The sequence below is a fragment of the Crinia signifera genome, chromosome 5, assembly GCF_055691185.1.
Source record: "Crinia signifera chromosome 5, ASM5569118v1, whole genome shotgun sequence".
NCBI lineage: Eukaryota > Metazoa > Chordata > Amphibia > Anura > Myobatrachidae > Crinia > Crinia signifera.
Genome location: NC_139221.1, coordinates 167797109 through 167819847, shown reverse-complemented (window position 1 = coordinate 167819847; position 22739 = coordinate 167797109). Strand labels below are relative to the sequence as shown.

At 41.4% G+C, this 22739-nt stretch overlaps 1 protein-coding gene across 1 annotated transcript in view; it reads right to left on the bottom strand.

The window, feature by feature from the left end:
• Window positions 1–3276: 3276 nt before the first annotated feature.
• Window positions 3277–22739, bottom strand: part of INO80C (INO80 complex subunit C) — a 42074-nt gene continuing 22611 nt past the window's right edge. The window contains exons 3-4 of the mRNA XM_083188259.1: window positions 21225–21292; window positions 3277–3541 (exon numbers count right to left, since the gene is read on the bottom strand). Coding sequence (XP_083044385.1) covers window positions 3410–3541; window positions 21225–21292 — 200 coding nt within the window. The 3' untranslated portion in view covers window positions 3277–3409. The remainder of the gene's footprint in view (window positions 3542–21224; window positions 21293–22739) is intronic.

The window sequence follows — 22739 nt, the reverse complement described above, 5'->3', positions numbered from 1 at the left end:
CAAATAGCTGTGGGAATTAGATATGCCCAAGTGTGATTTCATATATTGGATGTCATAATTATTAAGGTACAGTACATGCTTGGTAAACGGACATGTCGGAATGGAGAAAGGGTAGGGTTTGTCACAATAGTGGTGCACCTCAGATAAATTGTTAGACTTAAAATATACCTTTTATTAGGTCAAATTAAAAAAAAAAAAGGATAGGCTGCGAAATATGTCAGACTACATGAAACATAAAACAAGGACAAGTGATTAAGTGAGGTTAAAAACTTGGGCTCATGCGGCGTCCCTTAGCACTTATAATTAAACTTGTATATATCTCGGATAGTCTCACCCTAGGTGCTGGCTATATTGCCTATGTTGCACCTGGGGGGACGTGATATTCCTATAGTACAATACAGTTAATCGTCTGTCTGTGTCCTGTTTGTGTGCGCACCGTGTTTCAATTAGTTCATACACATAGAAGAAAATTTCTATATCGTGTGTGACCACACGTTGATAGCTGGGCGGTTGTTTGCACTGTAACTGGGATATACTGCTGTTGATCTTAGAGTTGCGATACCTCTCAGGATATACACTGTGCAGCGTATAGATCCTGTTAGTGGATCAGCACAGTGGCGAGGTGGAGTTCAGGGCAGTCGGCGAGATCGCCCGATGTGTACTGCTCAACTGATCTCACTATGTGAACCGCTCGCTTATCCGTGCTCAACTGATCTCACTATGTGAACCGCTCGCTTATCCGTGCATAAATTATCCCAGTGCGTAAATGATCAATGTTGGAAAGTGTACCCAGCATCAACGGGTGTCCGCAATGGTCTAGGCAGTGTCACGTAGGGCCTGGCGGCTGGGTCCCGTCCCTATCAGGTCGTGGGGTCAATGGTAAGTATCACCCAGTACTGACAGGCGGAGTGACCATCAGCCCGCTCTTGATCACCTAGGGCTGCTACACGCGGCGATGCACATTGGGTAAGGACAATCTTTAAATAAGCATTAGAGTCCTTAAAAGGACTAGAAATTGTGACAATCAGACAGAAAAAAAATAAAGCTGAGGGAGCGACCGCACGGCTAGTGGAGGCCGGCGTAATCTTCGCAGTTCTTCTTCAGGGTAGAAGCTAAATGCTTATTTAAAGATTGTCCTTACCCAATGTGCATCGCCGCGTGTAGCAGCCCTAGGTGATCGAGAGCGGGCTGATGGTCACTCCGCCTGTCAGTACTGGGTGATACTTACCATTGACCCCACGACCTGATAGGGACGGGACCCAGCCGCCAGACCCTACGTGACACTGCCTAGACCATTGCGGACACCCGTTGATGCTGGGTATACTGTCCAACATTGATCATTTACGCACTGGGATAATTTATGCACGGATAAGCGAGCGGTTCACATAGTGAGATCAGTTGAGCACGGATAAGCGAGCGGTTCACATAGTGAGATCAGTTGAGCAGTACACATCGGGAGATCTCGCCGACTGCCCTGAACTCCACCTCGCCACTGTGCTGATCCACTAACAGGATCTATACGCTGCACAGTGTATATCCTGAGAGGTATCGCAACTCTAAGATCAACAGCAGTATATCCCAGTTCTAGTGCAAACAACCGCCCAGCTATCAACGTGTGGTCACACACGATATAGAAATTTTCTTCTATGTGTATGAACTAATTGAAACACGGTGTGCACACAAACAGGACACAGACAGACGATTAACTGTATTGTACTATAGGAATATCACGTCCCCCCAGGTGCAACATAGGCAATATAGCCAGCACCTAGGGTGAGACTATCCGAGATATATACAAGTTTAATTATAAGTGCTAAGGGACGCCGCATGAGCCCAAGTTTTTAACCTCACTTAATCACTTGTCCTTGTTTTATGTTTCATGTAGTCTGTCATATTTCGCAGCCTATCCTTTTTTTTAAATTGACCTAATAAAAGGTATATTTTAAGTCAAACAATTTATCTGAGGTGCACCACTATTGTGACAAACCCTACCCTTTCTCCATTCCTACACCTATGCAAATTTGTCCTGTGGTAGCACACCCCCTGGGAGTTTATAAGAACTATTGACGCTACACCCACACGGGGGGCCACCTGCCTAAATAACGATATATATCATTGTCCTGTGCGACTGACCACACAACACCATACCTAAACGGACATGTCTTAGGGCTGGTTGGGTTCTACTTTATTTAAATGAATGATAATCTAGAAATGTTAACGGTACTCTTTACCTAGCACGGCGCCCATCGCGGTCATTGAATGCACTAAAAAAAATCGGGTGTGACGCGACCGACGCGATGCCCGCGATTTCCCATAGGGAACAATGTTAAATTTCTCAATTGACCCGATTTTACTGTTCAATGCCTCAATTGACACGATTTTTCCATAGGAAACAATGTTAAATGGCCCACAGAGGCCAAATAGCCACCCTGAAGTGTAAAATGGCCCCCACAATTGTTAACGCCACCCCACGATCAACATGAACCCGAAGCGTGGCGAGCGCAGCGAGCCCGCGAGGGGCGGCGGTACGCGTCCTACGACCTTTTCATACCCCCACTATCCACGTCGGCGTGGAGTCGAGAATAGAATAGTGTGGCGAGCGCAGCGAGCCACCGTGCCCGAAGCGTGGCGAGCCCCGCGAGGGGACGCGGATACCTTCACAGGTAAACGCGTCCCTTCGCGGGCTTCACAGGTATCCGCTGCGCTCGCCACGCTTCGGGCTCGGTGGCTCGCTGCGCTCGCCACACTATTTTATTGTCAACTCCACGCCGACGTGGATAGTGGGGGTATGAAAAGGTCGTAGGACACGTACCGCCGCCGCTCGCCACGCTTCGGGTTGACGTTGATCGTGGGGTGGCGTTAACAATTGTGGGGGCCATTTCACACTTCAGGGTGGCTATTTGGCCTCTGTGGGCCATTTAACATTGTTTCCTATGGAAAAATCGTGTCAATTGAGGCATTGAACAGTAAAATCGGGTCAATTGAGAAATTTAACATTGTTCCCTATGGGAAATCGCGGGCATCGCGTCGGTCGCGTTGCACCCGATTTTTAGTGCATTCAATGCCCGCGATTTTTTTACCTGCGATGCCCACGATCAAAATCGTGGGCGCCGTGCTAGGTAAAGAGTACCATGTTAACCTTTTCACAATTATTTGTGAAATGTTTTAAGTCACATCTTAACATTGATGAAACCTTGAAATTTTCAGTACTCAATGTGAACGCAAGACCTGCAAATCTAGCATTTTACAATAAAAGAGAATGTTGATTGAACAAAGTGAAAACAAAAAAATATTTATTTGCATCTACAATTAGCATGACAACTTTTTTTTTAACAAATAAAATGAATTATTATTGTACATAAGGTTAGCCATAAGTCACGTCTTTGATACATATGCTTCAGTAAAATGGTTAGGATACAATGCTGGTTGCTTTTCTTAGAGCTAAATATCCAGTAACAACATCTGTGGGCAGCATCCTGATGTAACTGAATTCCTCTATTGTGCTGAATCGCAGCTTGCTTTGAGGGTCAGTATAATTGGCCTAAGAAACCATTAGTGAAAAGGCAAAAAAAAATTGTTAATACTGAGGTACAAACTATTTTCTCAGTTCACATTTGAAACAGAAAAACATGCTATACTATACTATATATATACTATAACAAAAGTCAGCCGGCAGTTTGTCAAAATCACCAATCATTAATGGCTTTGACTAATAGTTCTTAAACGGCAATGAGAATTAAAAACAGGGGGAAGGGGGGGGGGGGGGGAACACACACACACACACACAATCTGATTTAGCATCCATTTCTATTTTACAAAACATTTTATGTGTGCCATGACATCTCTTTTATTTTGTATATTAAATAGCTAGTATAGTGGTTCTCAACTTAGTAACCCCAGGGGTGCTCTGGGGAATCTCTGGTCCAAGTAGAACTTTGAAATCAAAACTAGTCCCACCCTGCAAAGAAAGCATATTATGCGCAGTAAGGTTTTTCTGTCATAATTTCATATTTATTTAAGAGCTCAGTGACTTTAAGCATGCACATTACTTATAGAGGATACACACTGTGAGATATGCACTATATTTCTATTAGATTTTGCTTATATACGCAAAATCGAATAGGAAAATCGAATGTGCATCGAATGGTATTTCTACATTCGGTGCAGATTCAATTCCAATGCGCACTTCCGTGTAGCGTAAATCGAATAGAAAAATAGTCTTGGCAGCTGTTCACTGCAGCATTTGATTCGATGTCCATCTCCTGCCTGAAGCCAGTGTTGATCTAATAGCAAATCTAATGTACATAGAATGCACATCGAATGGAAAATTGAGTAGAAAAAATTCAGAGGTCGAATAGTCCAGATCGAATAGAAATCAAATCGAAAACTGAATTGAACAGTGTCTATGCACCTTTAGACTGAGGGCCTAGTACTGCAATAACAACAACTAGTTGACTCTCAACATAGCTAATTTACTTATAAAAATGGACACAGGTTCAACTAGATTCAAATTTTACCATAGAAAAATATCCAATAGAGCATACACACCGTGAGGTATGCACTATTTTTCTATTTGATTTGGCTTATAGAAGCAAAATCGAATAGAAAATTAGAATTTTCATCAAATGGTTTTTCTACATTCGATGCAGATTCGAACCCAATACAGGCTCCCCTTAGTGTAAATCGAATAGAAAAATAGTCTTGGCAGCCAAGACTATAAAGTAGAAATCTAATAGTAGATAGTGCAAAACTAATGTGTTCACTACAGCATTCGATTCGATGTCCATCTCCTGCCTGAAGCGTGTTGATCTAATAGAAAATCGAATAGAAAAAATAGTGGAAATCTAAAAGGAGTAGAAAAAACTTGAGAGCAGGTCGAAAAGTCCATATCTAATAGAAATCAAAATCGAACTTTGTGTATGCAACTTGAGACCTAAACAACATTAATTTTCATGTAAATACAAAATGGCAAACTTAGTTGATAAAGCACTAGATGCTCTAACTTTAAGAGTCAGGTTTATTCCCAAAGAACATGTATTTTCAATATACGGGTTTTAACCAAATTATAGCTACAGCTCATTAAAATGTCTTAACAGCACAAACAGCATACAAAGCCTTGATGCACATTTAAACACAGAGCTACACAATATTTTGCTTTTGATCACTGGTTATATATAAAAAGTTATTAGGATTTTAGAAGCCATCTTGTGATGCTTACCAAAATAATGTTTTACTTATTAATTTTAAAAAGAAATTAAAAATGTCAATAAAACCAGATAGAAACTTAGGAGGTAACGTACAGCAAACAGTGCCGAGTGCAAGGCCCCGGAGCGCCCCAGGCGCGGGGGGGGGGGGGGGGGGGGGGGGTCAGGTGATGCGGCGACCGCTAAGTAAATAGGGGTAGGGAGGGGGATCAAGTGACCTAGTCGCTCTGGGGGGGGGGGGGGGGGGAGCTCCTGCTGCAAAGTGGTGCCCTAGGCAAATGCCTAGAACTGCCTAGTGGTGGCGCCGGCCCTGACAGCAAGTCAAAGACAAGAAAATTATACAGGTCATTATTACTCAAGAAAACCATATAAAAACAAAGCATTTTATGCTGTTCAACTATGGTAAATATTTGGCTTTATTCTTTTGCATAGAAAAAATTGTTTTAGTATATTAAAGTCGAGATCATGAGGAAATGGTCATTTTAAAAGGAAAGTAATTAAAATATACGGCTTAGGTTTTGAAATGGGAAACATTTATCTGCATTTTAAATTTTTCCTTTTGCTTCATTAACTCTACTATAAAAAGGTGTGGCTATTACATAAGACTGTTCCTATAATTTACATTAATTACTGCATATTAGGTATATTTTGTTCCCTTTATGCATTTCCCTTCTTCCCAAACACCGCTTTAGCTCAGTTTCTGTCAATTGTCTCCACAGCTTTGTAGTTTTCTGCTTTACCTTCGTAATGATGCAAAATGAGTTCCCTTGGAGTACAGATTAGATGTTAGGTCAAATACGGTTTCACAGAGCTGTGTGGGCTGGCGTGTTGTATTGATGGTGCATTAAAACACTTATCACTTATGGCCTACTCTAATTCTATTCTGCAAAGTTGCTAGAACATTTTTGTAGTAAAGTTGATTCACTGTTTCACCTACTGGTATCCTGTCTGTTAAAATAACACAATATATTAAACAAAAAAATATATGGCTTTGAATTAGCATTGACGTGCTTTCTTCATTTTTGGTGATGACAGTGTCTTCCAGTGTCAAGATTGGAGTTTTGTCTCAGTATTGTACTGGATTATCCACGTTTCATCAAAGGTAGAAACTAAATGCAATTTTTTTTTAATTCAATCATTTTTATTGCTTAAAAAAACAAAACAACATAACATAACATACTGTAGACAGCATATAAGTGTAAAAAGGCACATAATTTATCAGGATATATATATATATATATATATATATATATATATATATATATATATATATATATATATATAATATAACTCCCTGCTTGTAGTAACTCAACACGTACCATTTGGGTATATCCAAACAGGGATGAGCAGGGGCAGATATTAAGATAAGACACATATAGTAAGATGCATAACACCAAATTTAAAATAGGAGATCTACATGTACAATTGAGGTTCACTAACAGAAGAAAGTACAGTAATTTGTAGTTTCACGGCGGCAGGTTACGCTGCCTTACTTGTGTAGTTTCATGGTGGCAGCCTAAGCTACGTTATCAGCATAGCCCAATGGCTGCTTTACTTGTGTAGTTTCACGGCGGCAGCCTATGCTACGCTATCAGCTCGCCACACTGTATAAAAATCAACTCCATGCCGACGTGGATAGTGGGGGTGTTTCAGGAACACATTCACACCTGCCATATCATACATCTGATTTTTAGTTAATAATAATAAGAAGAATTAAAGCAACTTAACACATTAAAGTACAATCAGTACTTCTGACTGACTATGCTGGATCTGACAGGGTCGCTTAAGCGGCCGCGGGAAAACGACGCTACTTCTGACTGACTACGCTAACCGTGGGAACGCTACACTACTTCTGACTGACTACGCTGGCCACGGGAACTACGCTGATTCTGACAGACGCTACGCTGGCGGCGTAACTGCCACCGTGAAACTACACAAGTATTTGTAGGAGTAGTAAGGTTATCACAGGAAGATATTTAGTGACCGCAACGTCAACTTCGGATGTCAAATGGATGCATATAGGGAAAAGGGTATCCTCATACAAGCCTATAGTGCAGAAACCATAAGGAGCACAGTGAGTAGGCAAAACATCATCATCCCTGGCATCACTGTCCACAAGGTGCAAAGAATGGAAGGTGCATCCAGGAAGCTGTATATCTCCAGGATATATAGAAGTGACTTTATAACTGGTAGATATGGCAGTATTAACCCCTTCATCATCTTTCACAGTAGCATAAGATAGTAAAAATGTTTGCCTACTACTGTAGTTCCTTTTTCAAGGTTTATCATTTCTGCTACAATTCTATAAAAAAAATTTATGCAAAACCTAAGAGTTATGGTAGACCTGTTAATCTACGAAGTCCATACGGTCCACAGTAATTACTTTGGGGTGAAGCTGGTTGGCACAAAACCGTTAAATCTTTCAGTTCCCAGGATGCCCTGGTCCCTCCTCCTTTATACCTATCTAGTGGCCAAGAAGTAATATCCATAGAATCCTGGTGTGTGTCAAGGTGGGAGCCATTTGAACCGTATGGACTTCAAAGAATAATAATAATTAAAAAAAAAGGTACAGTAAGACTACCGACTCCATCGTCCCTTAAAGGACTGTTGACTGCTCTCCAGCCACGGGGGCTGGCATCTATAGTGGGGAGTTTACAATAACGAATCCAAAAGGGGTGACCCTAATCCAAATGGGATGTGTGTAGCCACCACGAGAGGGCTGAACCTCCAGGGAGAGGACGATTGTCTGAGTCCTGATCAGGAGATGCTGCCAGTTCCATCGGAGGAAAATCAGGTGTTGAAGGGGTCTGGAGTGAAATGGGGTGTACTCCACCATGACAAAGGTGGGGACCATGGACCTCAAGACCTGCATTGCTAAATGTATAGAAACTCACTGGTGTTTAAGAAACTTGCGCCTCAAAACTGAAGAGCTGTCATATTCTCTGCTGTAGTAGGACTCCTAAATTTAACATCCTCTAAGAAGGGGTCAGGGAGAACTTCTTAAAGTGATTAAGCCAAATGTGTACATGTACATATAAATGCAGAAACTAAATGTAATGCAGGAATGAAATGTATTGTACTGCAGAATGTGCCAGAATCAGAAGGTCATCCAGGTATGCCAAAATTCTGACTACCTGACGTCAGAGTGGTGCCAACATGACTGCCATAATTTTGATAGCAACCTTAGGGAACTCAAAGTGTGAAGGGCAGCACCTGTAATCAATAATGCTGCCAAAGGACAGCAAACCTGTGAAATGGCTAATGGAAGAGTTTGATAGGTACATGCAGGCATGCATCCTGAATATCCGGAGATGCCATAAAATCTTCAGGTTCCAATGCCAGAACTATGGAGCAGAGGGATTCCATGCAAAATCTGCGTACACAGATAAACTGGTTTGGCTTCTGGACCAGGAAAAGGGTAGTGTACAACCTTATCCTCTGCAGAAATTGAATAGCTCCCTGGAGAGCTATAGCCTTGATGGGATCTAATGGAAGACATGTACAAAATAATTTTTGCAGCAGATGCCTCAGATAGTTGAGCCCATGAAAGACCATTTCTTGTTCCCAGGCGTCCTGGTGATTTGATGCAAACGGAAGAATTCAGCCTCCCACCTTGCGATCCCCCAGTAGGAGGCCCACCACTTCAGGAGGAGGGTGTGTTGTCAGGCTTTGCAGCTGGGTGTTTGGCAGCCTAAGGTTGTTTTGAGGACTTGTGAGAACTAGTCTGCCTGGGAAAGGAGATAAAGGTGTCTCAAAGACACATTTTTAAAGGTGCTGTACCAGTTGACATATAGGCATTTTCATTATGCAAAAGTGACTTGAATTTACCTAAATTTCCTTAAAGGCAGAGGCCACATTTCAGAAAAGTATGTGATAGATGGTTGGAGTCTCCTTTCCATACATGTCCAGTAGACTTGGGCTGACATACCATATGAGGCCTAGTCACTCAATTTATTGAGGAGTATTCAATGTTTTTTGAGAGTCTGGCTCACCGCTCACTGTTCTGTGTCCCTGTGATCTCGCTGAAGTGCTCGGCACTTTTTCTTATCTCCTCATTTCTGACTTCCTCAGTATTCAACGTGTGGCCAGCTCGCTGGCCCCTTTTGCGAACTTAGCATAATTATGCGAGTTCAAATGGGAGTGCTGTAACTGGAGAGATCTGTTTTCTACTGCTCTCCACGTGAGCAAGGTCAGACTGGGATATTCCTGAGCAGGGTGTTCATCTCAGCAGCGTGTTCCTCGCATTTGTGGACTTGTATTTTTTTACAAAGGTTTAGAAAGGTTAATGTTTTGTTCAGTATTTATTTAACAACAAATGGCTGTGTGACTATTTTAATTGGGTTTGTGCAGACGGGTGTATTTTGTTCTGTTTGGCCTTTATACTTGTGTTGTGCTTTTGGCATTATTTCTTTGCCCTGTGTTTTTATTTAATTTATTTTATAATTGTTAGCGTGTTTAAAAGCCTGTTTGGGGTTAGGTGAGGAAGAAGAGAGGAAGCATGGGAAATTACTAGGAGCATTCCAAAATGATTTCATATTGGTTACCATTAAAATAACTTATTAAATTCCAAATAAATTAATATAGAAGTACAGAATTATGGCACTTGCAATAAATACATTAGAGTACATTTTTTTTTTAATTTATAAGCCATAAAAAAACAAAAAAAATAACAACTTTAACAAAGATAACCCTACAGTTCACCTAAAAAAGATGCAGAGGGAAAAATGGAGAACATCTCTAAAAAAAGAAACCAGCAGGACTCGCAATTTGTGCATTGAATACACTTTTTGAGATAGACACTAAAATCCCCATTGAACAGACATGGGGAGAAGTGCAGGGAGAACTGAGTTAGCTTCGCAAAATATTTTTGGAGAAGCAACAGAGTTGAATACAGGGAAACACAAAATATGAGAGAAAAGTTCACTACTCCCCAAAAAACATGCACACTCACCGTTATTTACGGTGACATAGGAGCATTGAATACATGCCATTGTGTCCATGTCATTTATAATTATCTCACTTGCAGGGATGGTTGTGCAATGCATAGATCTCACAAACTACAGCACAACTAATCAGCACTGCCGTAAGACATTTGAATTTTATTTTTGGAAGTTCTTGTTTTGCGGCTTTGTTTTCTCTGTCCTCTTGCTGTGTAATATCATTATACTGTTGCTGAGCCAAACTACACTTACCTCTGCTCTTAGAAACTGTGTACAACTGACATATACTTTTGTATGACGTACAGCACTATTTAGGGTTAACTTTTTTGTTTTTTATTGTAAAAAAAAAAATCACAATAAATAATGATTAAAAAGTTAATAAATAAAAGTCTTTTGAATTTACTGCTGATCTGGACTGGTGGAGATTGGGTCTCATCCTACACATTTTTGATTAAAACCAATTGTCACCTACATGTTAACACTGCCCTGCACACTATGTGTACAGTATGTAAAACATTTATTACGCTGTGCGGAGTGCACAGCGTAATAAATGATTTACATTCACATAATTATTAGCACCTGCAAAATAAATATATATTTACTGTTCACTCATGATTAGAATTGATTGAATGAAGCAAATTCAAGCAGCCCTTTTGGAGATGAAACTGAATTTTTTTTTTCACTGAACAGGACAGGCCCTAAGCAGGTAGATGGTTAGACTTTCACATGACATTGGCACTTTTGCATAGTGGGTATCTAAAGATTTTTCTATTAAATTTAAAATACAGTAGGAGGTACATTCTGAAACACAGAAGACTATTATAAATTGCATAGCAAAGTAAATTTTAAGGGCAGGATGCATGAAGCTTAAAAATGCAGGCAATACTCATAAGATGCAGTTTTTGGAGATTTGGTCATGTACGCATATGCACAAGGCCCCGGAATGCACTTCTATCTTACCTCTCTTCTGGGAGGAATCTAATTTTTTTTTATTCAGTTTTTTATTGAAAAAAAAAAAAGGCACAAAACATTGTAACAACATTTATATAGTTGAATATGAATATCCTCAAATTTAGCGGTTCTCAAACTGTGGGTCCTGACCCCAAAGTGGGTCCCGACCTTATCAGCATGGGGTCACAACTCCATGTTGCTGACCATCAGGCTGATGACTTTTCTAATCTCAGTAAGTGATTCAAGGAGTTTGAAAACTCTGTTGAAATGTCTGTTACTTTAGACTCCTCACATAATGGTATGCCTCCACAATGCTGCCATGTATGTGCTGTCTGCTGACTACCCATGTGACTTGATGACCTTTTGCAGTAACTTGCTGGGGTCCTGTCATTATTTTTATTGTCTGATGGGATCCCAGAGCAAAATAGTTTGAGGACCCCTGCTCTAATTTTAAAGTGGTCCTGTTGCATATCATAGGCAGTAAAGAAAGAAATATAACCTCACTACAACTTCACAATAGGTAAACTAGTTCATATAGGAGAAATTCCTTACGTATATTTTTCAAAGTAAACAAAAACGGAGATGGAGAAAGAAGAAACAGAGAGGAAAACAGTAGGAAAAGAGAAGAAAGAGGGGATGGAATACCACTTACTGGGGGGTTAGTAATATATACCACCATACATATTGAGCGAGATAGAGCTAAAGCGGGTTAAGTTTCGTCTACCATGGACATGTAGTCTTTATATTCAGCTGAGACTTTATATTCTAGCCAGGGGAACCACATAGTGGTAAACTTGTCCTTTTTATCCCGTGCTGATAATAGGACATCTTCCATATTCATATAGTATTCTAATCTTAAAACACACATTTTGCTTGTGGGAGTAGTAGTGAATCTCCACAGTATAGGTATTATCGCTCGCGCCGCATTGCTTAAATGTCTCAATAGGGAGTTCTTGAATAGGGAGAGTGGGATGTTGGAGTGGTTCAGGAGCCAAAAATCTGGGTGGAGGAATCTAATTTGATCCCTTCCAGCACCCCTTAAGGTGTGTGCCTCATTAGTCACAAGTGCAAATAGGACTCCTGGTCATAAACCTGGAAGTGGGATACTCTAAAGTGGGATACTCTAAAAAAGGTGCTTGATTCACTAACTATTGAATACATTCCTAAAGTGACTAAAGGTAAATTCAACAAAAAAAAGCCACTATGGTTGGACAAAGAAGTAAGGTCAGCTATCAACAATAAAACCAGAGCCTTTAAATTCTATAAAAATAACTTGAATGAGGAGGCGTTCGCAAAATACAAAGAATCAAACAAAACTTGTAAAGGGGTAATCAAAGCAGCTAAAATATTATATGAAGAGTGCATAGCCACTGAAAGCAAAACCAACCCAAAGAAGTTTTTTAAATACATAAATAGTAAACGTTTAATTAACTAGGCCCACTAACTGATACTAGTGGAAAAAGTGTTACTGAGGACAAGGGAAAAGCAAAACTGTTAAATGAGTTCTTCTCACCAGTATTTACTAAGGGAGAGCAGACTGTGGAACGAACATTTACCACAAACGGGACAAATAAGCCAGATCTCATTGTGGATTTCATGCCGAAGGAAATAATACTGAGGCTAAGCAAACTCAAAACAAATAAATCACCAGGGCCAGATGGGATTCATCCGAGGGTATTAATGGAATTAAGGGATGAACTAGCTACCCCCCTACATTATTTAGTGTTCACTCTAGAAATTTTTTAGGGCAGGGTGCTGACCACAGTCAATCACGAGGGCACATTTTTCACTCGCGAGGGCACATTTTAATTTAAAAGGTCAAAATGGTGACACCTGAGCTACAAACAATCAGCACGTTTATGCTACAGTATATAATCCACCTTGTGACATCTGAGAGCATATTGTGACACCGGAGCGTCACACCATCAGCACATTTATGCTATATAACCCATCTTGTGACACCTGTGCGTCACACCATCAGCACATTTATGCTATATAACCATCTTGTGACACCGGAGCGTCACACCATCAGCACATTTATGCTATATAATCCCGCTTGTGACACCGGAGCGTCACACCATCAGCACATTTATGCTATATAATCCATCCTGTGACACCTGAGCGTCACACCATCAGCACATTTATGCTATATAACCCATCTTGTGACACCGGAGCGTCACACCATCAGCACATTTATGCTATATAACCCATCTTGTGACACCGGAGCGTCACGCCATCAGCACATTTATGCTATATAACCCATCTTGTGACACCTGAGCGTCACGCCATCAGCACATTTATGCTATATAACCCATCTTGTGACACCGGAGCGTCACGCCATCAGCACATTTATGCTATACAACCCATCTTGTGACACCTGAGCGTCACGCCATCAGCACATTTATGCTATATAATCCATCTTGTGACACCTGAGCGTCACACCATCAGCACATTTATGCTATATTACCATCTTGTGACACCGGAGCGTCACACCATCAGCACATTTATGCTATATAATCCCCCTTGTGACACCGGAGCGTCACACCATCAGCACAATTATGCTATTTAATCCATCCTGTGACACCTGAGCGTCACACCATCAGCACATTTATGCTATATAACCCATCTTGTGACACCGGAGCGTCACACCATCAGCACATTTATGCTATATAAACCATCTTGTGACACCTGAGCTTCAAACCATCACTCAGCAAAGTAATTTATGCTATATGTATAGCAATGTTTTCTAATCTTGACAAACACCAATAGTGAGACGAGTCATTCCAAAACAGTCAATAACAATTAAAAACCTTTTAATCGGCTTAACACAAAATGAAAATTGTATTCTATTGTCAATGTCCACTTAAAAATACAGTTCTCTTTCCAATACAATAAAGTAGATAGCTCCTATATGGATATGGTTATTTGTACTGAGCAGCTAGTGCTTTTGGGCATTGATTTGTTTTGTTCAGTCATTGGTACAAATCCATTGATCACCACCTCCCAGCCCCCTCCGCCCGCACCAAACCCCAAAAAAGAATTACAAGCATTGTAATAGGGCTGGACCCACCCAACCAACCACCAAATGAAAAAGTGCAAGCATTGTAATAGGGAAGATTTTTGTTTCAATAGCTATCCTCTAGTAAAACTCTGTGTGTCCCGAGTGCTGGCTGGCGGGGCAGTGTGGGTGGTGGGGTCACCAGGACTGTATACCAATACAGTCCACTTGCGGTGCTTCCATCTGTTGCAGAGGGGTAGAACTATGTATTTATCTAATCTCTCATATTGGCATTTCAATCTTTATTTCTCCCCCTTTACAAACATTCTCTCTTTTGTATTTCATTGTCTCTCATACTGTATATACATCCATACACTGCCGCTCTCATATATACAGGTCCTACATACACTGCTTCTCACATACATACATACATACATACATCCACCTCCTTTCTTTTATATATATAGATCTATATATATCTATATATACACATCCATCTATATATCTATACACTACCTCCCAGATACACAGACACGCACATACATACATACATACATACTGTACATGCCTACATACATACATACATACAGTCTGCATCCCGGCGGTCCTGATGCCAAACTTCAGTATACCGAAGTTGGCATCAGGACTACCTTCAGAAAGACCGGCGCTGGAACTGAATAGAGGCCGGAATGCCGACAGACGGCATCCCAAATGGTAAAGTATGCGGTAAGCAGGATACTGAGAAAAGGGGGATAGGTTTAGCCACTAGTGGGGCGACAGAGGGCTGTTTCACACAGTACGGTTCCTGCCGCACGGTGAAATCCCGTACGGTCAGGGAGCCGCGCCGCACTCAGAATTTTATAATGGCAGGGATGGCCACAGCCCGGCAGCCGTCCCTTCCAGTGGGGGGATCCGGCTGCAGCCGTGCGGCCGGGCCGTGGCCGTCCCGTGTGAATGGACACAATAGTGTCCATTCACAACTGCTGAGTGCGGCACGGCTCCCTGGCCGTACGGGATTTCACCGTGCGGCAGGAACCGTACTGTGTGAAACAGCCCTTACGGTTAGGCTGCGAGGGAAGGTTTAGGCCCTTCATAGGGGGGTTAGTTGCACTAGTGGGGAGGGGAAGGGTTAGGCTGATGCAAGGGAATGTTAGAAGGGCAGTGGAAGAGGGGAAGGGTGCTACGGAACACCTGTCATGATTGTCAGATTCAGGATGCCGAGATCATTCTTTTGACCGGCAGCATCCTAATAGCGTAGGTATCCCGTCCATACATTGCCTTCCACATACATACATACATACACTGCCTTCCACATATATACATAGCATTCCACATGCAAACATACATACACTGCCTTCCACATACATACACACATACATACACTGCCTTCCACATACATACACACATACATATACTGCCTTCCACATACATACACACATACATATACTGCCTTCCACATACATACACACATACATACACTGCCTTCCACATGCTCACATACATACACTGCCTTCCACATGCACACATACATACACTGCCTTCCACATGCACACATACATACACTGCCTTCCACATACATACATACATACATACATACACTGCCTTCCACATACATACACACATACATACACTGCCTTCCACATACACACATGGCCTACCTCATACATACATACATACATAGCCTTCCTCATACATACAGCGTAGGTATCCCGTCCATACACTGCCTTGCACATACATACACTGCCTACCTCATACCTACATACATACACTGCCTTCCACATACATACAAACGGTACATACATACTGCATATACATCCATACATACCCAGATTCCCATATCCATCAATCCATATATATCAATATACTGACTACATACATATACTCTAAACCCCAAATTTCCCCCACCGCCACCCCTTTGTGCCAGGGAATACTATTACATTCAGGTCAGCTTACCGCTGTCTGAGTGCTGCTGCTGGCAGTTGCTGCGGCCAGCTCTAGGCTCATAATGCTGCGGGGGCCCTGACGCGTGGTGATCCTAGGTGCTACTGGGCTGGTAGGGGGGGGGGGGGGGTTGTGTCACTGTGTCTCCACTCTGCTGTCACAGAGTTCCTTATGCACCGCGCTGCTGCCGGGCAGGGGCCCTGTCACTGCCGCGGTGCTCCTAGCAGGCAGCGTGCTGTTGCTGGGCGGGTGCGGCGGGTTGTTGAGTGTCTCCACTCTCCTGTCAGCGTTTGTTATGCACCGCGCTGCTGCCGCCCGTGGACCCTGTCACTGCCGCCAGTGGACCCTGTCACAGCGGCCCGTGCCCGGCTTCTGCCTCATCTTTCTGAAAGGACAACTTAGTGCAGGGGGTTGCTTGCTGGGCCCGCGGGCCCCATAGCAAGTGCACCCACTGTAGTTACGCCCCGGGCATGTCAGAGCAGCAGGGGGGGGGAGAGGGGGAACAGCTTACAGATGCTCACGTCAGAGAAGGTGAGCGCGTGTCAGCGCAGCAGGGGGAGGAAGGATGCTTGACGGAACAGCTGACAGCCGCTCACATAACAGGAGGTGAGCGGCATGTCAGAGCGGCAGGTAGGAGGAGGTGTACTCACTGTCAGCGGGCAGAGACTGGTGGAAGCGCGGCCGGGGAGGGACAGTAAGCAAATGTCTCAGCAGCTAATAACTATGCAGGGCGGCCAAGAACGGGCAGGGCGGCCAAGAACGGGCAGGGCGACCAAGAACGGGCAGGGCGGCCAAGAACGGGCAGGGCGGAATTCGGCTTCTTTAAAAGGGGCAGGGCGCAGCGCCCTGTAAAAGAAGCCTAGCGGGAACACTATCTTTAGCAAGTCACTATCGTCAGGTATAGTACCAAAAGATTGGAGAATAGCAGAGGTAGTGCCAATATTCAAAAAAGGAAAAAAGGAAGAACCCGCTAATTACAGACCCGTTAGTTTAACATCAATTGTGGGTAAACTATTTGAAGGATTTTTAAGGGATGGTATCCAAAAATATTTAGATCATCACCGTCTACTCAGTGCTAACCAACATGGGTTCGTGAAAAATCGTTCATGCCAAACTAATCTACTAGGGTTCTATGAAGAGGTTAGCAAAAACCTCGATAATGGAAATGCTGTAGATGTGATTTTCCTAGATTTCGCTAAAGCATTTGATACTGTCCCACACAAGAGATTGATTAATAAAATGGAGAACCTAGGATTGGCTGAAAATATCTGCAGATGGGTAGGGAATTGGCTATGTAATAGAGAACAAAGAGTGGTTGTGAATGGTGCCGTATCAGATATGATACCGGTACTAAGTGGAGTTCCCCAGGGTTTGGTTTTGGGGCCCATTTTGTTTAACATTTTTATTGATGATATTGGGATAGGGTTACTCAGCAATGTATCCATCTTTGCGGACGATACAAAACTTAGCAAAGTCATCAAATCATCAGAAGATGTCACCATGCTTCAAAATGATCTTGCAATTCTAGAGAAGTGGGCAAAAAAATGGAAGATGAGGTTCAATGTAGATAAATGTAAGGTTATGCACCTTGGGAGACACAACCAGTGTGCAAGTTACAACCTTAGCGGAGAGGAACTGGGTAATTCCATACTTGAAAAGGATCTAGGAGTCCAAATAGACAGCAAACTAGGATGTAGTGCCCATTGTAATGTAGCTACAAAAAAGGCCAACAAAATTCTGGCATGTATTAAGAGGGGAATGGAAACTAGGGACTCGAGGGTAATTATGCCACTATATAAAGCATTGGTGAGACCTCACCTAGAGTACGGAGTACAGTTCTGGGCCCCACACTATAAAAAGGACATCATAGAATTAGAAAAAGTCCAAAGGCGAGCAACAAAGCTTATTAGGGGAATGGAGAATTTAAGCTACGGGAGAGATTAAGCAATTTGGGACTATTTATATTAGAAAAGAGACGTTTAAGGGGGGACATGCTCAACATGTACAAGTATATCAAGGGCCAATATAAGGAACTGTCACGCACCCTCTTTTCTACTAGAAAGGAATCTAGGGCGCGAGGGCATGAGTATAGATTAGAAGAAAAAAGATTTAATTCAGCTAGTAGAAAGAATTTCTTTACGGTCAGAACAGTCAAACTCTGGAACTCTCTTCCCAGAGAGGTGGTAACGGCTGGCTCATTAAATGCGTTCAAGGCAAAGTTGGACAAACATTTACTGGAGAAAAACATCCATGGGTACAAATAAGAAATATAATTTGTCTGTAAAATACCAGAACCTACCAAATCAGCAATGGATATCTATACCAGGTTGAACTAGATGGACGCAAGTCTTTTTTCAGCCTTACCTACTATGTAACTATGTAAGTCCTTTCATCACAAAGGACAGCTCTTACCACAAGAGCTGATTTCCTCCATGCATAAGTCATAAATAAATGCAATATGCATGCGGTTAGTGGCAGTATGCATCGCATGCAAAATGTGATGATTGATGCATCCCACCACAAAAAAAAATAAGGTTTTGCAGATTCTGACAGGATGGAATGAACAAATGTACATACCATCCACTGTGTACCCACTATGTTGCTGATGAACACTTACATCATCACCAACATTCTCCATTGTGTGTGCATGTAGAATGACTGAGAACATTGCAAGCATGGCTGCAGCATGGCCCCTAGTCAGCTTCTGCTGATTTTGGCAAATGTGTATACACTCGCCAATACCAGCGCCCAACTGAGGCAAAGTTGCTGGGTACACACATCATGTAGTGTAAACCCGGCTTTAAATTTTTAGAATAGATACTCATTCAGACAAGGAAATAGATTTACTAAAACTTCTAAACATGAAAAGTGGTAGTGCTGCCTATATTTACCAGACTATAATTTTCTATGATACATTAGTAGTGCAACTAAAATCGTATTAGTTGCCAATGGCAACATCCCCACTTTACTAAGCTTTAGCAAGTCCAAACCCAGATGTCACCATATCACTTTTTCCAATAAGCATGGTTAACCAAGGGTGACAAACACAACCATTTATAGAATTCCTGGTTTTTATGTTGGATGAGTTGAAAACAGCTTTAAGTAAAATCATCTGCACCCTGACCCACTCTTATCTGGATAAGTGAAACAACTTACCCCAGACATAATGCTGTGTACACACGGTGAGATTACTTTGCTATTCGACTTAAGATTCGAGTGCTATGCAATTTTTGCTAATTATGTATTATTTAGATACAATTCATGCTATCTGCATTCAATTTGCACTATATAGTCATTGCTGCCCTGTCTATCTGGGTTTCGATTTGTGCTGCCACAGGAGTGCGTATCGGGATCACAAGGTAAAAAACCTGTGCGATCTGCATGCGATTTTGACTATATAGTCAAACTCTCATGCGGATTGTACCCGTGTGTACACACCATAAGACCCACTGTGGCTGGGGAACATTTTGGACTATTTCTCTCATTTAATAAAACTTACTGTACATCAGCACTACAGAGAAAGATGGGTAAAAATAGTTGAATGCAAATACACATAATATAATACTACCAACTTTTTAGAATCCATGAAAAACTGCAAATTTCCACAAATCTTACCCATTCGCTGAATATTTGGAGTGTTTTATATTTCTAAAATATTGGAAAAATACAAAGAGAGACTTCTATATTGGATGTTTTCCAGTCCAACAATATGCTTGTGCCGTTTGACCTATTTGTATACACTGTAGAATGTTGCTCAAATTATAAGCTTCTTTTATGCGATACAAAAAAAGTTATGCTATATTTTATTTTTGTTTCCCCATTTACAGGATATGGAGAAGTCATCATTGTAAAATATAATCTGCAAGATTGTATTCCATAAAGGTAAATTAAAAACAAATAAAAATATTCTAATTATAACTGAGATTATTGGATTGTGATTCTGCCTTGTACACCGCTTATTTAATTAAGTGAGTGAAGAATTAGTCCACCTATCACTTTATGGTTGAGAAATAACTGCTTCAAGCTACAGTATAATGTATAGATTTCTAACAAAGTACATACAATTTATAAAATAATGACAATTATTTATTTACAGTTTCTTATATAGCGCATACATATTCCGCAGCGCTTTACAGAGAGTATTTGAACATTCCCATCAGTCCCTGCACCAGTGGAGCTTACAATCTATATTCCCTACCACATATACACGCACATAGACATTCTGGGGTTAATTTTTGCTGGGAGCCAATTAGACTATCAGTATATTTCTGGAATGTGGGAGAAAACCCACGCAAGTATGAGGAGAATATACAAACTCCGCACAGTTAGAGCCATGGTGGGAATCGAACCCATGACCTCAGCGCTGTGAGGCAGTAATGCTAACAATTACACCATCCGTAAATAAAACTAATCCACATATGCTTTCTGTGTATTGCATTAAACTATACATAGGTCCTTATTCAGATACAAATTTGTTCTCAAAATGGGCAAAACCATGTGCACTGCAGGTGGGGCAGATGTATAGAGAGTTAGATTTGGGTGAATTAATTTGTTTCTTTGCAGGGTAAATACTGGCTGCATAATTTTTACACTGATTTCAGTTTCAACACACCCCACCCAAACGTAACTCTCTCTACACATGTTTACATTTGCCCCATCTGCAGTGCACATGGTTTTGCCCATTTTGAGAACACAATTGTACTGCGATCAGATCTGAATAAGGGGCATAATGCATTCTCTCTTATTCATAATAGATGTGTCACATTAAGGCAGGGATGGAGAACCTTTGGTCTTCCAGCTGTTGTTGAACTACACATTCCAGTATGCCCTGCTACAATTTTGCCATGCTAAAACTGTTGCCGTGCCTGCTGGGGTGCATAGTTCAACAACAGCTGGAAAGCCAAAATCCTGCATTTAGGGGTAGATTTATAACCCTTTCACACCAGCCAAAATACCCGGGTTGGCCCCGGGAACAAGGATGTGCAAGGTTCAAAGGCCAAATTCACTCCAGAAAATGCAGGGACAAGGGTGATGTGAAAGGGACCAACCTGGGAATGTCCCTGCTTGATCTAGGGACCATTTTCTGGTGTGAAAGGGGTATTAATAAGCCTGTTTTTTTTTGTTTTTAGCAGTGTATTTAAATCTGTTCTCAATAGTTAACTTTTCTGTTAATCAACAACTTGTACTTACGGGAAGCCCTGATATGTCAGAATATTTCTTTGATGGTTTGCATGAAGGTGGTGCATCAATATTAAAATCTGCAAAACAAGATGAAAAAAAAATTACAGCAGAACAATTAGTAAAGAACTGTTTATGTTACAATCCCTGGAGCAATGTCCAAATAAACTAGGTAATGCAATTTAGATGGCAGCCCTGAGAGTTGATCATTTTTGAGCTTGGCATGGGCATACACTGGCATGGAATATCCCTAGATGTCGGATGTTTTGGAGAGTGACATCTAGCTTGGGTCTTGCTTGTTTGCATTAATACAAAAACAACCAATACAACAAATGTATTAATAGTGATGATCACCACCACATTTTTGGTAGTTGGAAAAAAACAATAGTACCTGAGAAACAAAAAAATTGAAACAATAAAAATACAATTATACACAAATTCTTGCCAGGTTTGGAACAGATTCGGATTCTGACACATGCCAAGATGCATAAGCAGTAATTAACTTCATGAGCTTGGAATAAAAGGATGGCACAAATGAAATGTTATAATTTATGAAAAAAGATTCATATGTATAATGCTGTCATTTTATAATTAGCTGTCCTTGAACAGCTGTTTCTAATGTAATAATCTGTAACAAAGGACTATGGATGCCAAGCAAACCTATGGCAGCAAAGGAGATATTCCCTGGATTGAGATACAGAGAAATCAGAGCCATGCAATGTACACAGTGCACACAATTAAATGTGTGCATTAACTTTGTGTAAAGCTAAAGTACATGTGCCTTAACTTTAAGGACTTCTCGCCACACTGAATATCTACATATAGTCATTGATGCTGCAAAAGCAAAGCACATATCTTATTAACATGCATGTATAACTGCATATACATTTTGCCGCATTAGGTAGAAAGACTTATTTCACATAAACAGTTAAGGCACATTACATTTGATGAATTTTCCACAATAATGTGTACAGAACCCTGCACTGGAAGTCACCAACACCATCCTCTACACAGATCCATTTTATTTTTATTTTTTTTAACTATAACAAAAACTTACAAGATCAGCATGCCGGTGTAATGGCCAATAGACATGTGGCAATTGTGGGCTATTTTCTTAAGCAATCTGTCTAGATCGCTTCAAAAATTAGCATGGATCGCTCCATGTGTACAGGCCAAAGACACAGTGAAGCGCAGTCACGCACGTCACCATCACCTGACTAGATTTCTCAAATCACCAGAGACCACTGGTCAGCACACATCGCTGGTGCATAGCATGTGTGTTGAGCGATCTGGGCTTAAGCACATAGCTCAGCACTGAGCAATTTCCCCATAGGACATGCTGTGGTAACATAGAAACATAGAATTTGACGGCAGATAACCATTTGGCCCATCTAGTCTGCCCCTTTTTTACCCTTCAGGTAATCTCAACCCTTTTTAATCCTTATTTCTGTGTAAGGATATTCATATGCCTATCCCAAGCATGTTTAAATTGTTCTACGTCTTAGTCTCTACCACTTCTGATGGGAG